We start from the raw sequence: 14,186 nt of genomic DNA, 5'->3' as shown, positions 1-14,186 counted from the left end.
ATAATCATAACTCTCTTGCTTTTCTTCAACCACCACCCTGACTTCTGTCTCCATAAACGACTTTTGCCTGTTTTTTTTTTTTTTTTTTGAGATGGAGTCTCGCTCCGTCGCCCAGGCTGGAGTGCAGTGGTGCAATCTCGGCTCACTGCAAGCTCCGCCTCCCGGGTTCATGCCATTCTCCTGCCTCAGCCTCTGGAGCAGCTGGGACTACAGGCGCCTGCCACCATGCCCGGCTATTTTTTTTTGTACTTTTAGTAGAGACGAGGTTTCACCCTGTTAGCCCTGTTAGCCAGGATGGTCTCAATCTCCTGACCTCGTGATCCACCCGCCTCGGCCTCCCAAAGTGCTGGGATTGCAGGTGTGAGCCACAGCGCCCGGCCTGCTTTTCTTACTTCTTACCACTTAAGCGCATATCCCTGAATGTTGTAGTTTAACTTTTTTCTGTTTTCTGAACTTTATATAAAATAAACAACATATTCAGTCTATGTCTTCCGTTTATGGGTTTTTTTCATTTAACATTATGTTTTTGAGATTGATTCAAGTAATTGTCAGTAGTTCTAGTTTGTTTCTACACCTGTACAGTAAGTGTATATTACAATTTTTCCTGTGGTGTACAATGACGTGGTGTACAGTAGTGTTTCTGTATGGCATACTGTAAGGTATTTTTATGTAGTAAGTATATACGACTACTTATTTTACTGTTGATAGGATTTTGGTTTTTTTTCTAATTTGGGGGCTACTATGGGTAACAACACTTATGAACATTCTTATGTATATCTCCTGGTGCACATGTACAAGTATTTCCATTGTGTATATGTTCACAATGGCTTGGTGAGTCATAGAGTATAAATATCTTGAGCTTTAGTAGAAATTGCCAAACTCTTTTCCATAGTGATTATTATCAATTCACATTTCCACTAGCAGAGTATGATTGTTTACATTCCTGTACTTTTTTGCCAACACATGCTATTTTCAGTCTTTGTAGTTTTAACCATTCTGGTGAGTATATAGTGATATTTCCTTGGGTTTTCGACTTTTTTCTCATGACTAATGAGATTGATAGTCTCTCTTCTGAAGTGCCTGTTTAAGTCTTAAGCCAATTTATATATAGACTGGTCTGTCTTTTTCTTATTGATTTGTAGGAGTTCCTTATGTATTCTGGATATGAGCCCTTTATGGCCATACCACCCTGAATGTGTCTGATTTCAGAAGCTAAGCAGGGTCTAGCCTGGTTAGTACTTGGATGCATATGAGCCCTTCATCAGTTATGCTTGTTGCTCTATCTTCTTTCCCTCTGTGGGTTACCTTAAATAGTCTTTTGGCAAATGCGAATTTTAAACTTTCATGTAGTTCAGTTTATTAAAATATTTCTATGATTAGCCCAGGTGCTCATGCCTGTAATCCCAGCACTTTGGGAGACCAAGGCAGATGGATCACTTGAGGTCAGGCGTTCAAGACCAGGCTGGCCAACATGGTGAAACCCCGTTTCTACTAAAAATACAAAAACTTAGCCAGGCAAGGTGGCGGGCACCTGTAATCCCAGTTACTCGGGAGGCTGAAGCAGGAGAATCGCTTGAACCCAGAAGGCAGAGGTTGCAGTGAGCCGAGATTGTGCCACTGCACTCCAGCCTGGGCAACAGAGTGCCTCCATCTCAAAAAAAAAAAAAAAAAATTATATATATATATATATATATATATATATATATATATATATATATATATAAAATTAATGCTTTCTATTTCCACTTAAGAAGTGCTTCCCTTGCCCCGCCCCGCGGCGGGACTGGGGCGGCGCTCTGCTTCTGCGGAGAAGGATCGACGAGCTTTCCGGAGAAGGATCCGCGAGCTTTCCGGAGCCGGAGCCGGGGCGAGCAGCCGAAAGGCCCGCGGAGCCGCGCTGGGCCGCCCCAGAGCAGCTGAACCGGGGGCCGCACCTGCCAGGCCGACGGGTCTGGCCCAGAGTGGCGCCGAGGGGTTCGAGGAGTTCGTGTGCTGTGGAGACGCAGAGGATCCAGGCGGTGCGGCCTGAGTGAAAGCCAATGGAAAAAGTGTGACATTTAGAAGCAGAAGACTTAGCTTCAAATCCCTACTCTTTCACTTACTAATTTTGTGATTTGGAAATATCTGCGCAAGATGTTGACGTTGCAGACTTGGCTAGTGCCAGCTTTATTTTCCTCACCACTGAATCTATAGGTGAACTTCTAGATCCATGTGGTTATATCAGTCCCGAATCTCCAGTTGTACAACTTCATTCTAATTTCACTGCAGTTTGTGTGCTAAAGGAAAAATGTATGGATTATTTTCATGTAAATGCTAATGACATTGTCTGGAAAACAAACCATTTTGCTATTCTTAAGGAGCAATATACTATCATAAACAGAACAGCATCCAGTGTCACCTTTACACATATAGCTTCATTAAATATTCAACTCACTTGCAACATTCTTACATTCGGACAGCTTGAACAGAATGTTTATGGAATCACAATAATTTCAGGCTTGCCTCCAGAAAAACCTAAAAATTTGAGTTGCATTGTGAATGAGGGAAACAAAATGAGGTGTGAGTGGGATCTTGGAAGGGAAACACACTTGGAGACAAACTTCACTTTAAACTCTGAATGGGCAACACACAAGTTTGCTGATTGCAACCAAAATGTGACACCCCCACCTCATGCACCATTGATTATTCTACTGTGTATTTTGTCAACATTGAAGTCTGGGTAGAAGCAGAGAATGCCCTTGGGAAGGCTACATCAGATCATATCAATTTTGATGCTGTATATAAAGTGAAGCCTAATCCGCCACATAATTTATCAGTGATCAACTCAGAGGAACTGTCTAGTATCTTAAACTGTTTGCTTAGCATTCCTATTGACAACTTTTCTGGGAGTGCTGTTCTGCTTTAATAAGCGAGACCTAATTAAAAAACACATCTGGCCTAACGTTCCAGATCCTTCAAAGAGTCATATTGCCCAGTGGTCACCTCACACTCCTTCAAGGCACAATTTTAATGCAAAAGATCAAATGTATTCAGATGGCAATTTCACTGATGTAGGTGTTGTGGAAATAGAAGCAAATGACAAAAAGCCTTTTGCAGAAGATCTGAAATCATTGGACCTGTTCAAAAAGGAAAAAATTAATACTGAAGGACACAGCAGTGGTATTGGGGGGGTCTTTATACATGTCATCTTCTAGGCCAAGCATTTCTAGCAGTGATGAAAATGAATCTTCACACAACACTTCGAGCACTGTCCAGTATTCTGCTGTGGTACACAGTGGCTACAGACACCAAGTTCCATCAGTCCAGGTCTTCTCAAGATCCGAGTCCACCCAGCCCTTGTTAGATTTAGAGGAGAGGCCAAAAGATCTACAATTAGTAGATCATGCAGATGGCGGTGATGGCATTTTGCCCAGGCAACACTACTTCAAACAGAACTGCAGTCAGCATGAATCCAGTCCAGATATTTCACATTTTGAAAGGTCAAAGCAAGTTTCATCAGTCAATGAGGAAGATTTTGTTAGACTTAAACAACAGATTTCAGATCATATTTCACAATCCCGTGGATCTGGGCAAATGAAAATGTTTCAGAAAGTTTCTGCAGCAGATACTTTTGGTCCAGGTACTGAGGGACTAGTAGAAAGATCTGAAACAGTTGGGATGGAGGCTGTGATTGATGAAGGAATGCCTAAAAGTTACCACAGACTGTACGGCAAGGCGGCTACATGCCTCAGTGAAGGACTAGTAGTTCCTGCTACAACTTCAGCAGTACCTATAAAGTAAAGCTAAAATTATTTTATCTGTGAATTCAGATTTTAAAAAGTCTTCACTCTCTGAAGATGATCATTTGTCCTTAAGGACAAAAATGAACTGAAGTTTCACATGAGCTATTTCCATTCCAGAATATCTGGGATTCTACTTTAAGCACTACATAAACTGACTTTATCCTCAGATTAGCTGAATGATTTTGTGCTGTTTCAGGATGTTTGCACTGAAGAAAAACAGAAAGCTTATCTGAAATTTATAAAACATTTTGTTTTGCTACATAGAAAACAGAAGGTATTTAAATAATAAGCAGTGATATGCTTAGTGAGCACAGCTATACTGATTTTGATTAGAATAGTCATCAAAGTGGCTTAGGGAAAGTTAATATAAAAGATTAGAGGAGCAAGGTCTAGACCATCTACTTCTGCTAAAATAATTTAAAAAGAGGTCCATAGGCCCTAACTATATGAGCCCAGCTTTTGTAATCTGACAAAAAAAAAATGAGGAGCAGCCTCGTGTATATCAATGTACACAATATTCCTTAGGTCCCTTCCATTGGTGGTGATGCTGCCAGTTATTACTGGAGAAAAGGAATTCTAGAGCTTTAACTTGGCAGATTAAAAGTACTCTTTTTTTTTTTTGAGTCGGAGTCTTGCTCTGTTGCCCAGGCTGGAGTGAAGTGGCAAGGTCTCTGCTCACTGCAAGCTCTGCCTCCCGGGTTCACACCATTCTCCTGCCTCAGCCTCCAGAGTAACTGGGACTACAGGCGCCCACCACCATGCCTGGCTAATGTTTTTGTATTTTTAGTAGAGACGGGGTTTCACAGTGTTAGCCAGGATGGTCTCCATCTCCTGACCTCGTGATCTGCCTCGGCCTCGGCCTCCCAAAGTGCTGGGATTACAGGCGTGAGCCACTGCACCTGGCCTAAAAGTACTCATTTTTTATTCATCAATAATTAGTAATCTGACGCGTTTCAAAAATTTGTTTATTATTGACAACCTCTTTGAAGATCCATTTCACAAACTCAACAGAGTGCCGCGATTAAGAGCTAGGGATCCCCCAAACTACCTCAAGCATCTAAAAAATTGCCATTTTTTAAAGGCTTAAATTGTAGTAGTAAAGGGGGAAAAAACCCATAAATCATCTAAAAAATTGCCATTTTTAAAGGCTTAAATTGTGTGTGTGTGTACACACACACACACACACACACACACACACATCATTGACCTTTCTTAAGACTTCAGAGGGTGGAACTTCCGGATGTGACCACAGGGAGGGAGAGACCGGGAACGCGGAGCACGGCCGCCAGCACCCCCGAGCCGCCGCCGGACCCCCGCCGCCCCGGGCCGCCCCCCGCCCCCCGCGGTCCCTGGTCTGTGCGTCTGGGGACGGTTCGATTCCCCGCAGAGCCGGGGGAGGGACGGGGGCGCCCAGGGGAGGGGGCCTCGGGCGCCCCGCCCGCGCCTGCTGCCCCGTCCCGGCGGCAATGCGCTCCTGGCCGTGACCCCCGCTGGGGGCGGGGGCCGGGGTCCATGCGCGGAGCCCCCACCCGGCCCGGCGCCTGCCGCTGACGGCGGCGGGGGGTGGGGGGCGCGCATCTGGCCTCCTGCCCACCCCCTGGCGTCGACATCACGGGCCGTCGGGGGCTGCGGCCCCGGGCTGCACCCTACCCCGCGGCCAGGCTCTGGAGGGACCCTGGAGCTGCCGCCGGCCTCAGCCCACGGCCCGGAGGTACGATGAGCTGCCGCACTACCCAGGCATCGCGGATGGCCCCGCAGCCCTGGCTGGCTTCCCAGAGGCAGTGCCCGCGGCACCAGGGCCCTATGGCCCTCACCGGCCTCCCCAGCCCCTACCCCCAGGCTTGGACAGCGACGGCCTGAAGAGGGACAAGGATGAGATCTATGGACACCCGCTCTTCCCCCTCTTGGCCCTGGTCTTTGAGAAATGTGAACTGGCTACATGCTCTCCCCGTGATGGGGCCGGAGCTGGGCTGGGGACACCCCGCGGCGGTGACGTCTGCTCCTCTGATTCCTTCAACGAGGACAACACTGCCTTCGCCAAGCAGGTTCGCTCTGAGAGGCCCTTCTTCTCCTCCAACCCAGAACTGGACAATCTGATGATCCAGGCCATCCAAGTGCTGCGGTTCCACCTGCTGGAGCTGGAGAAGGGAAAGATGCCCATCGACCTGGTCATCGAGGATCGGGATGGTGGCTGCAGGGAGGACTTCGAGGACTACCCAGCCTCCTGCCCCAGCCTCCCAGACCAGAATAATATATGGATTCGAGACCATGAGGATAGCGGGTCTGTACATTTGGGGACCCCAGGTCCATCCAGCGGGGGCCTGGCCTCCCAGAGTGGGGACAACTCCAGTGACCAAGGAGTCGGGCTGGACACCAGCGTGGCCTCTCCCAGTTCTGGTGGAGAAGATGAGGACTTGGACCAGGAGCCACGGCGAAACAAGAAGAGGGGGATCTTCCCCAAGGTGGCCACCAACATCATGCGAGCCTGGTTGTTCCAGCACCTCTCGCACCCGTACCCCTCGGAGGAGCAGAAGAAACAGCTGGCGCAGGACACGGGGCTCACCATCCTGCAAGTCAACAACTGGTTCATTAATGCCCGGAGACGCATCGTGCAACCTATGATCGATCAATCCAACCGCACAGGGCAGGGTGCAGCCTTCAGCCCAGAGGGCCAGCCCATTGGGGGCTATACCGAGACAGAGCCACACGTGGCCTTCCGGCCTCCAGCATCAGTGGGGATGAGTTTGAACTTGGAAGGAGAATGGCATTATCTATAGAGGCTGATGCGGGAGAGACCCAGCCTCCAGCTGTGACCCCCAGCCTCACACCTGGCTCTGGTTCCCGCCTGGTCCTCCGGCTTCAGGACCCCACCTCCAAAGGCCTCTCCGCTCAACGCCTACCTCCCTAGGGCCCTGCTGGGACATGGGGGCCTGAGTGCCCACCCAAGGGGCTCTCAAGGACACCGGCAAGGCCTCCAGGCCCTGAGTCCCGCTTCTGCCTTCACCTCTGCCTGGGACCCGAGCTGGGCTCCTGGGCCTTGGTCCCCAGAAGATGGCAGCTAGGGCCTCGCCGCCAGGACAGAGAAGGGACAGGGTGGCTGGGCAGTCAGGGAAGGAGGGTCGCCCGGATCTGACATTTTGGAGAGATTCCTTCACCCTCCTGTCCCCCCCACCTCCCTTCTCTAATTTCTTCTTTTTTTAATGATAAAGTCTTAAAACACAGAAAAAAAAAAGACTTCAGAGAATTAGGTAGATGAAGCACTTTATACAGTATATATCTTCAGCTTAAATTTGTTTTGAGTATTTTTTTTTATTTTTAAGTAGGCAAAGATTTAAAATTTTTTATTTTTAGTAAATGTTTGAAGCAAACTAAAAAGACTTGGGCAGTATTTACCAAAACAAAACAGAATCCAAAAAATTGTACATCTTGATCTTAGCAAATATCCTTATTGTAGAGACACTTAATAAAGAGATGGTATTTTAATATCTGCAGTTCTGAGGTAGGGTGTAACTTAGTTCTACATTGTGATTTAGGAATTTTTAAACCTTTCTTCTTCAGGGGAGAAGTGACCCAGGCCTCGAGTTTAGTGCTAAAGCCACTAGTGTACTTATGCTGTCACCTAACCACCACATGCGACATGGAGGCAGAGGCTAAATATAGGGGCTTTCTTAAGAAAGTGAGAGGAAATTAGCAAGCATTATTAGTGTTTGACTACTGCTATCAAGTGAATTCAAAGGAAACAGGTTTTTATGCCATATTTAAGTTACAGAAACCAGGCATGCTTAGAATAGTTTCTAAGGCGACAGAGCGAGACTCCATCTCAAAAAAAAAAAAAAAAGAAAAGAATAGTTTCTAGAGGTTATTGGAGAATAGAAAGCTAAGAAAACTTGGTATACATTTATAATTGAAATATAATTACACTTTTTACTCTCAGAATATTATTCAGATTAGACTTCCTGTTTATCTTTTATATTCTTGCATTGATATAATGCCTGATCCTTCAAAGTTCTTTCACATATTATATGATCTTCTTTATGAAAAAAAGTAGATGCTTTATTCTGATATATTCAGTTTCCCACTTTAGGCAAAAGTGGATTAATAGAATGATGAATTCAAAGTAGATGAGGAAAATCAGGCACAGAGAAGTAAAGGTAGGGACAGACCCAAATTCACACAAGATAATGACATCGCCAGCGTTTAAGTTGATCATCAAAGGCTGGGCTGGATTTGTCTTGCTGTATGTGTCAGGAAATTTATACCTATTACATTTTCCATTTTCTCAAAATAAGTCACATGATTGTAATGTTTAGCTGCAACTTTTCTCCTAACAAATAGTGTCATGAAGAATGTTATAGTGTGAAGTTTGTACATTTCAGGGTCAGTTATACAATGTGACCTCTTTATCTACGGGAATGAGAATGGAGGATCATTGAAGGCCATGATATAAACAAATTTGCATGTTGAAGCCTGTATAAAACATGGTACAGTGAGTGAATGCCCCCCTCCCCAAGAACACTTTATACATATTAAATGGATATATGATTACTGTGCAAAAATTCATTCTGGAAATGAACATAGATTTGAGCACTAATATGTAATGTACATCTTCTGCCCTAAGGAGAAAATAAATCATAAAACTTGTTTTACATTCAAAATTACTTTCCTGAGCATGTCTTAGAGTAATCTACGTGTTGATGTATGTAAATTGTATTTTAGGTAGGCAAAGAAACAAGTCTGGTTATTTATGTAAAAACTAGTCTAATAAAGTGAGTGGCTTTATCACTTTGAATCTTTAGTGTCTAAAAGTGGTGTTTAAAGTAATACTAGCACATCAGAAAACCTTGTGTGGACAAAACTAGTTCACTCACCGCTTCTGCAACTGCAGTTGCTCCCCTTAGGGTTATAAAAAAAAGGACCCAAATGTTACATGTGTTGATATTATGACTTGTCAGTTACTGATGTCTGTGGTATCCTACCCTCGTCTCTGAAACGGATAATACTGAATAATTATTAGAAAACTACAAGACTTCACACTTTGTACCATTAAAACCTAAAATTTTAATCCTATCCTTTTTTATTACAGATCAATCAGCACTCAGGAACAGAGCAGCAAGGAAAAAAAGGAAATTTCATTCATATGTTCTGTGTTCATATCTCTTCAGTACCTAATTGTTCATTTAATTTCAGCCTTATTCCTTCATAAGGGGTTTTACCACATGAAGTCATCCGATGACCCTAGCTCTTATTGTGAAGTTGAAGATGAGTGGAGTATACTTACAAATGTTACAACTTAAAAATGTTACAAAACATTTATTAAAGCTCATATTTAAAGTAGAGCATCTAGTTTGAGAAGTAGACATCAATTATTAAACATGTCTTTTTTCTCCCCATTTAACTAGTTAAAACCATGACGTGTAAATGTAGAAGTCGAATAATCACATGGAATTCCCTAAAATATTTCTGTTTACTAACATATATTGACCAAGTACATCAAGTAGGAGAGATCTTCCTTCATTCTGTTATAGTCCACATCATTCTAATTTTGCTCAGTTGTTATTAAGAGCATATTCCTAAACCATACACTTTTGTTTCAATAAAGTTTTATTTTGTTGGGATGAATAAAATATCAAAGTTATAAGCTACGTGAGACAAAAGTTCAATTGTTCAAAAAATTTACTGGGATAGCTTTCTATTATAGGTATTGTTAGATTATATTGCTCTGATAAGATTACTTTCTTTAAAAAGTTTGTACTTTTCTGTAAATTGAAAGAATATGGAGTCATAAAATGGCAAGTGTTTTAGGGTTAGCCTAAAATTGGGCATTGTCATTGATTTCATAGATGATATAAACTAGCAGGCTTACAGCCTAATTCTTCTTTGGACTGGTCTTTGGCAGCAGTTCCTTTTCAGATTCAATAAACAGAATTCAGACAGATGTAAGTCAAAACAAAACTTTACAAAGCCAAGTGTATTATCTTTTGCATTAACCTATTTTTTCCATCATACATGCTACTAGTATGTGCATTAGCATGATATTCTCATATACATTGCATTAAAAATTAAAAGGTGGCAGCTCAGGGTGAGCTCTTCTGTCATTCATTTGTTCCAAAATTTTTAAGGGCTTTTTCTCTGTCAATATTTGTATAAACTGGGTAGTTTAACTTCATTACCCATTTCATTAAAGTTGATGGATTGTGATGAGATGCATTTAAGGCCAATAGTGACAGATTTTTTTTTAATCTCTTGAACACAAGCATTGAATGATAACTACAGGTTTTAAGTGCTGTTAACATTAATACCATAATGTGATGTGTTAGAACCAAAGGGATATTTTAAAGGTAGATATCTGAAAATTCTCTAGTCTCAATGTATATATGTATTGGATATACTCTAAAAATAAATGTGCAATTTGCTAGTAGGACAATGCAGTGATTAGCATTAGGTATGTTTCTTTTATATCCTAGCTATGTCCCACTTTCTTCTAAGTCCAATCCTTTCATGTTCACTTGCTGTTTTACCCCATCTACTCTAACTTCAGTTGGAAGCCTTGTCTAGAGTACAGTATGTGTTTTTACCTTTGCAGTGAATTGCATGTGCTAATTGTAACCACAGCTATTTTTATGTTGACATAACTCCAAGTGTTATATTAAATGTTCTATTGTATATTAGCTCTAATCCCTTAAGTAAATTTTAAGAAATAAATTCTTGTTCAAAAAAAAAAAAGAAGTGCTTCCTTGTCCTAAGGTCATGACAACTTTTCATGTAAGTTAACTTAAATATGGAAGCTTTACTGGCTTGCCTTTAACATTTAATTTAGATCTACAATGCCCATGGAACTAATTTTTTCTGAATATGTTTGGTTGAATGAAGGCTTTTTTTTTTTTTTTTTTTTTTTTGAGACGGAGTCTCGCTCTGTCGCCCAGGCTGGAGTGCAGTGGCGTGATCTTGGCTCACTCCGAGTTCCGCCTCCCAGGTTCACGCCATTCTCCTGCCTCAGCCTCCCGAGTAGCTGCGACTACAGGCGCCCGCCACCACGCCCGGCTAATTTTTTGTATTTTTAGTAGAGATGGGGTTTCACCGTGTTAGCCAGGATGGTCTCGATCTCCTGAACTCGTGATCCGCCCGCCTCGGCCTCCCAAAGTCCTGGGATTACAGGCATGAGCCACCGTGCCCGGCCGAAGGCTTATTTTTTTCCATATTGATATCCAGTTGTCTTATCACTTTTTAGTGAAAAGACCATCCTTTCTTGTGCAGTGCCACCTTAACTATAAATTAAGTGTTCATAAAATGGGTGTCTATTTCTGGGCCTTCTCTTCTTTGCCATTGATCTCTTTTTCTATCACTTCACAGTATTCTATTAATATCCAGTAGAGCAAATCTTTCAATCTTGTTTTTCTTCTTAAAGATTAAGTTTTTGGTTATTCTTGGTCTTTAGTGTTTCCATATAAATGTCATTTATTAAGTATTTTTGCAATTTGATTTCCAACTTAATTGCTCTGTAGTAAGAAAACATACTTTGTATGATTTCAGGCCTTTTAAATTTGAGAGGTTTTTAGTGTATCTCAACATGTGGTAAATTTTAATAAATATTCTGTGTCTTCTTGAAAAGGATATATCTCCAAAAAAAGTTTTAATTTGAAAGATGTTCTATATATAAGTAGAAAAATAAGAGGAAACTCAGATCACAAAATATAGAAATGTCTATGGGGCAAAGAAAAATGCCAGAAACTTACCAAACTGTCTTAAATGCAGGCTTCATCGCTGATCCCTGGCATAATACTCCTTCGCACAGAACTCCATAAGTATGTGCTGATGTTTTTAGGTATCAAAGTCATGTGACTTAGCATTACTTGAGACAAAGTATTTTTTTCTTTTGCCTTGGGTGTACCAGCTGTTGGCTAATAACTCCAAGAATAGGATGTTATTAAACTTTAGAAACATTTGCTTTCAGGATCTGCCAGATCATCTTTTGGAGATCAGAAGCTTGAACTTTCCAGTTCATCCCAGCCTGGATCCAGTTATGATGTATATAACCTGTTCTGTATGTATCAGCACATTTCACCTGATTTGAGTCTACGTTTTCCTCCCTGCTCAGAAGTGACGAGACTGTATGGATCAGGTATGAAAATTTTTTATGCTTTTCCTCTTTGTGTTTCTCTTTAAGAAATGTAGAATTCGGGCCGGGCGCGGTGGCTCGCGCCTGTAATCCCAGCACTTTGGGAGGCCGAGGTGGGTGGATCATGAGGTCAGGAGATCGAGACCATCCTGGCTAACACTGTGAAACCCCGTCTCTACTAAAACTACAAAAAATTAACCGGGCGTAGTGGCGGGCGCCTGTAGTCCCAGCGACTCGGGAGGATAAGGCAGGAGAAGGGCGTGAACTCGGGAGGCGGAGCTTGCAGTGAGCCGAGATTACGCCACTGCACTCCAGCCTGGGCGACAGAGCCAGACTCTGTCTCAAAAAAAAAAAAAAGAAAAGAAATGCAGAATTCGAATCTAAGATCTGAGAATAAATAAATGATTCTTACTATTAAAGGCAATTTAAAAATAAGAAAAAAGCAAGCTTCCTAAATGTTGTGATAAATATTATGACTTCCCTGTAGTGTTATATCTAACATAAAAACTGAAAGGTTAATGAGTTATGTCTGTTTGTAGCTCTAAATTCCATTGTAGTTTTCCTTTTTTGAAAGAAGTTTTGGTTCAAGAGATCTTTTGTACAGCATAGGGACTATAATAGTTAATTATGATATATTCTTAAAAAGTGCCAAAAGAGTGGATATTAGGTGTTCTCAAATCGCTTTTTCTTATCACTCAAAAGTGGTAACTATGTGCAGTAATACATTTGTAAATTAACTAGATTTAATCATTCCACAATGTATACATACTTTAAAACATGTTGTACACGATGAATACATACAATAAAAAAGAAAGAAATTAACTGCATGCCAGATACGAGAGAAAAAACATGAAAAAGAAAGAAATTCTGTTTTCAAATTATTTTGTGTTGTTGTTGTTGTTGTTACAGGGTCTCACTTTGTCCCCCAGGCTGGAGTGCAGTGGCGTGATCTCACCTCACTGCAGCATCACCCTCCCAGGATCGAGGGATTCTCACACCTTGGGACCCCCACGCCCCAGCAGCTGGGACTACAGGCATGTGCCACAGGCACACGCCTGAGTAATTTTTTTGTATTTATTGTTGAGACAGGGTTTCACCATGTTACCCAGGTTGGGCTCGAACTCCTGGGCTGAAGCAATTCCCCTGCCTTGGTCTCCCAAATTGCTGGGATTACAAGCGTGCACCACTGCACCCAGCCCAGAATATTTTGCATACATTTTGCCTGTCATTTGTCTATTTATAAATTCTACAACAGATATTCGTACATAGATATGTTGTACAAAACACAATATTTTTTCATTTCTTCTGTATTCAGTGAAAATGATAAATTTAGAAACTCATGATGTGATTAGAAATATAAACAAAGAAAATGCTTAAATGATTATCGAACTTTTTTAGTTTCATATTTGAGACTGTATGAATTATAGTCTACCATGTTTGCCTGTGATTCACAAAATTCTGTTTTTCAGGGTATATATATATATCAACCACTGAATTTAGTGTCAGGTACTGAAAATAAATTAGAAATACTTATTTAAGGGCCTGCCTTGCGTTCACTACTGCGCTAGCATATACATTTAACATGCAAAGTTCCTTTCATCAGAGTTCCTACAGTTTAGAAGGGAAACTAAAATTACAGACGAGAAATATAGGAGCACATGGGATTCAGTATTGATTTTTTATTTTTTTATTTTTTGAGACAGTCTAGCTCTGTTGCCACGCTGGAGTGCAATGGCGCAATCTCGATTCACTGCAACCTCTGTTTCCGGGATTCAAGCGCTTCCCCTGCCTCAGCCTCCCGAGGAGTTGGGACTACAGGCCCGCACCACCACGCCCGGCTAATTTTTTGTGTTTTAGTAGAGACGGGGTTTCGCCATGTTGGCCCGGATGGTCTCACTCTCCTGACGTCGTCATCCACCCGCCTCGGCCTCTCAAAGTGCTAGGATTACAGGCGTGAGCACCGCGCCCGGCCTCAGTATTGATTTTTTTTTTCTTGTACGAATTCACATTTTACTCTCTCAAGTATTTTCCCCATGATTGATACTCACATGTATTTTCCCTGAAGTACTTACTGTTCTCTGCATTGAAATAACAAGGTAACTACCCCTGGAGACCTCTCTAAATGTCCTAGAAGAGGTAAAGGGTACAATTAGAGTAATAGACCATCTATTGCCACTGACTAAGGTTGAAGTCAAAATTAGCACTCATCTTTATCTGCTCCATCCAGTTTGTTTCCAAACCTTCAAAGATTTTTTGTTTTTATTTATTTATTTTTATTTATTTATTTA

At 42.0% G+C, this 14,186-nt stretch overlaps 1 protein-coding gene and 1 pseudogene across 1 annotated transcript; both read left to right on the top strand.

Moving 5' to 3' along the window:
• Positions 1-1,772: 1,772 nt before the first annotated feature.
• Positions 1,773-4,149, top strand: LOC129394453 (interleukin-6 receptor subunit beta-like; annotated as a pseudogene).
• Positions 4,150-5,266: 1,117 nt separating this feature from the next.
• On the top strand, positions 5,267-8,571 carry LOC117976444 (putative homeobox protein Meis3-like 2; the record flags this gene model as incomplete). The annotated part of the gene is made up of 1 exon (XM_034941563.4): positions 5,267-8,571. A coding segment is annotated over one exon (1,293 nt), but the record flags the coding sequence as incomplete, so codon positions are not given.
• Positions 8,572-14,186: the final 5,615 nt, after the last annotated feature.

This window comes from Pan paniscus, chromosome 19, assembly GCF_029289425.2.
Source record: "Pan paniscus chromosome 19, NHGRI_mPanPan1-v2.0_pri, whole genome shotgun sequence".
In the NCBI taxonomy this organism is placed as follows: Eukaryota; Metazoa; Chordata; class Mammalia; order Primates; family Hominidae; genus Pan; species Pan paniscus.
The sequence above is the reverse complement of the archived record's forward strand: the minus strand, read 5'-3'. Positions and strand labels throughout refer to the sequence as shown.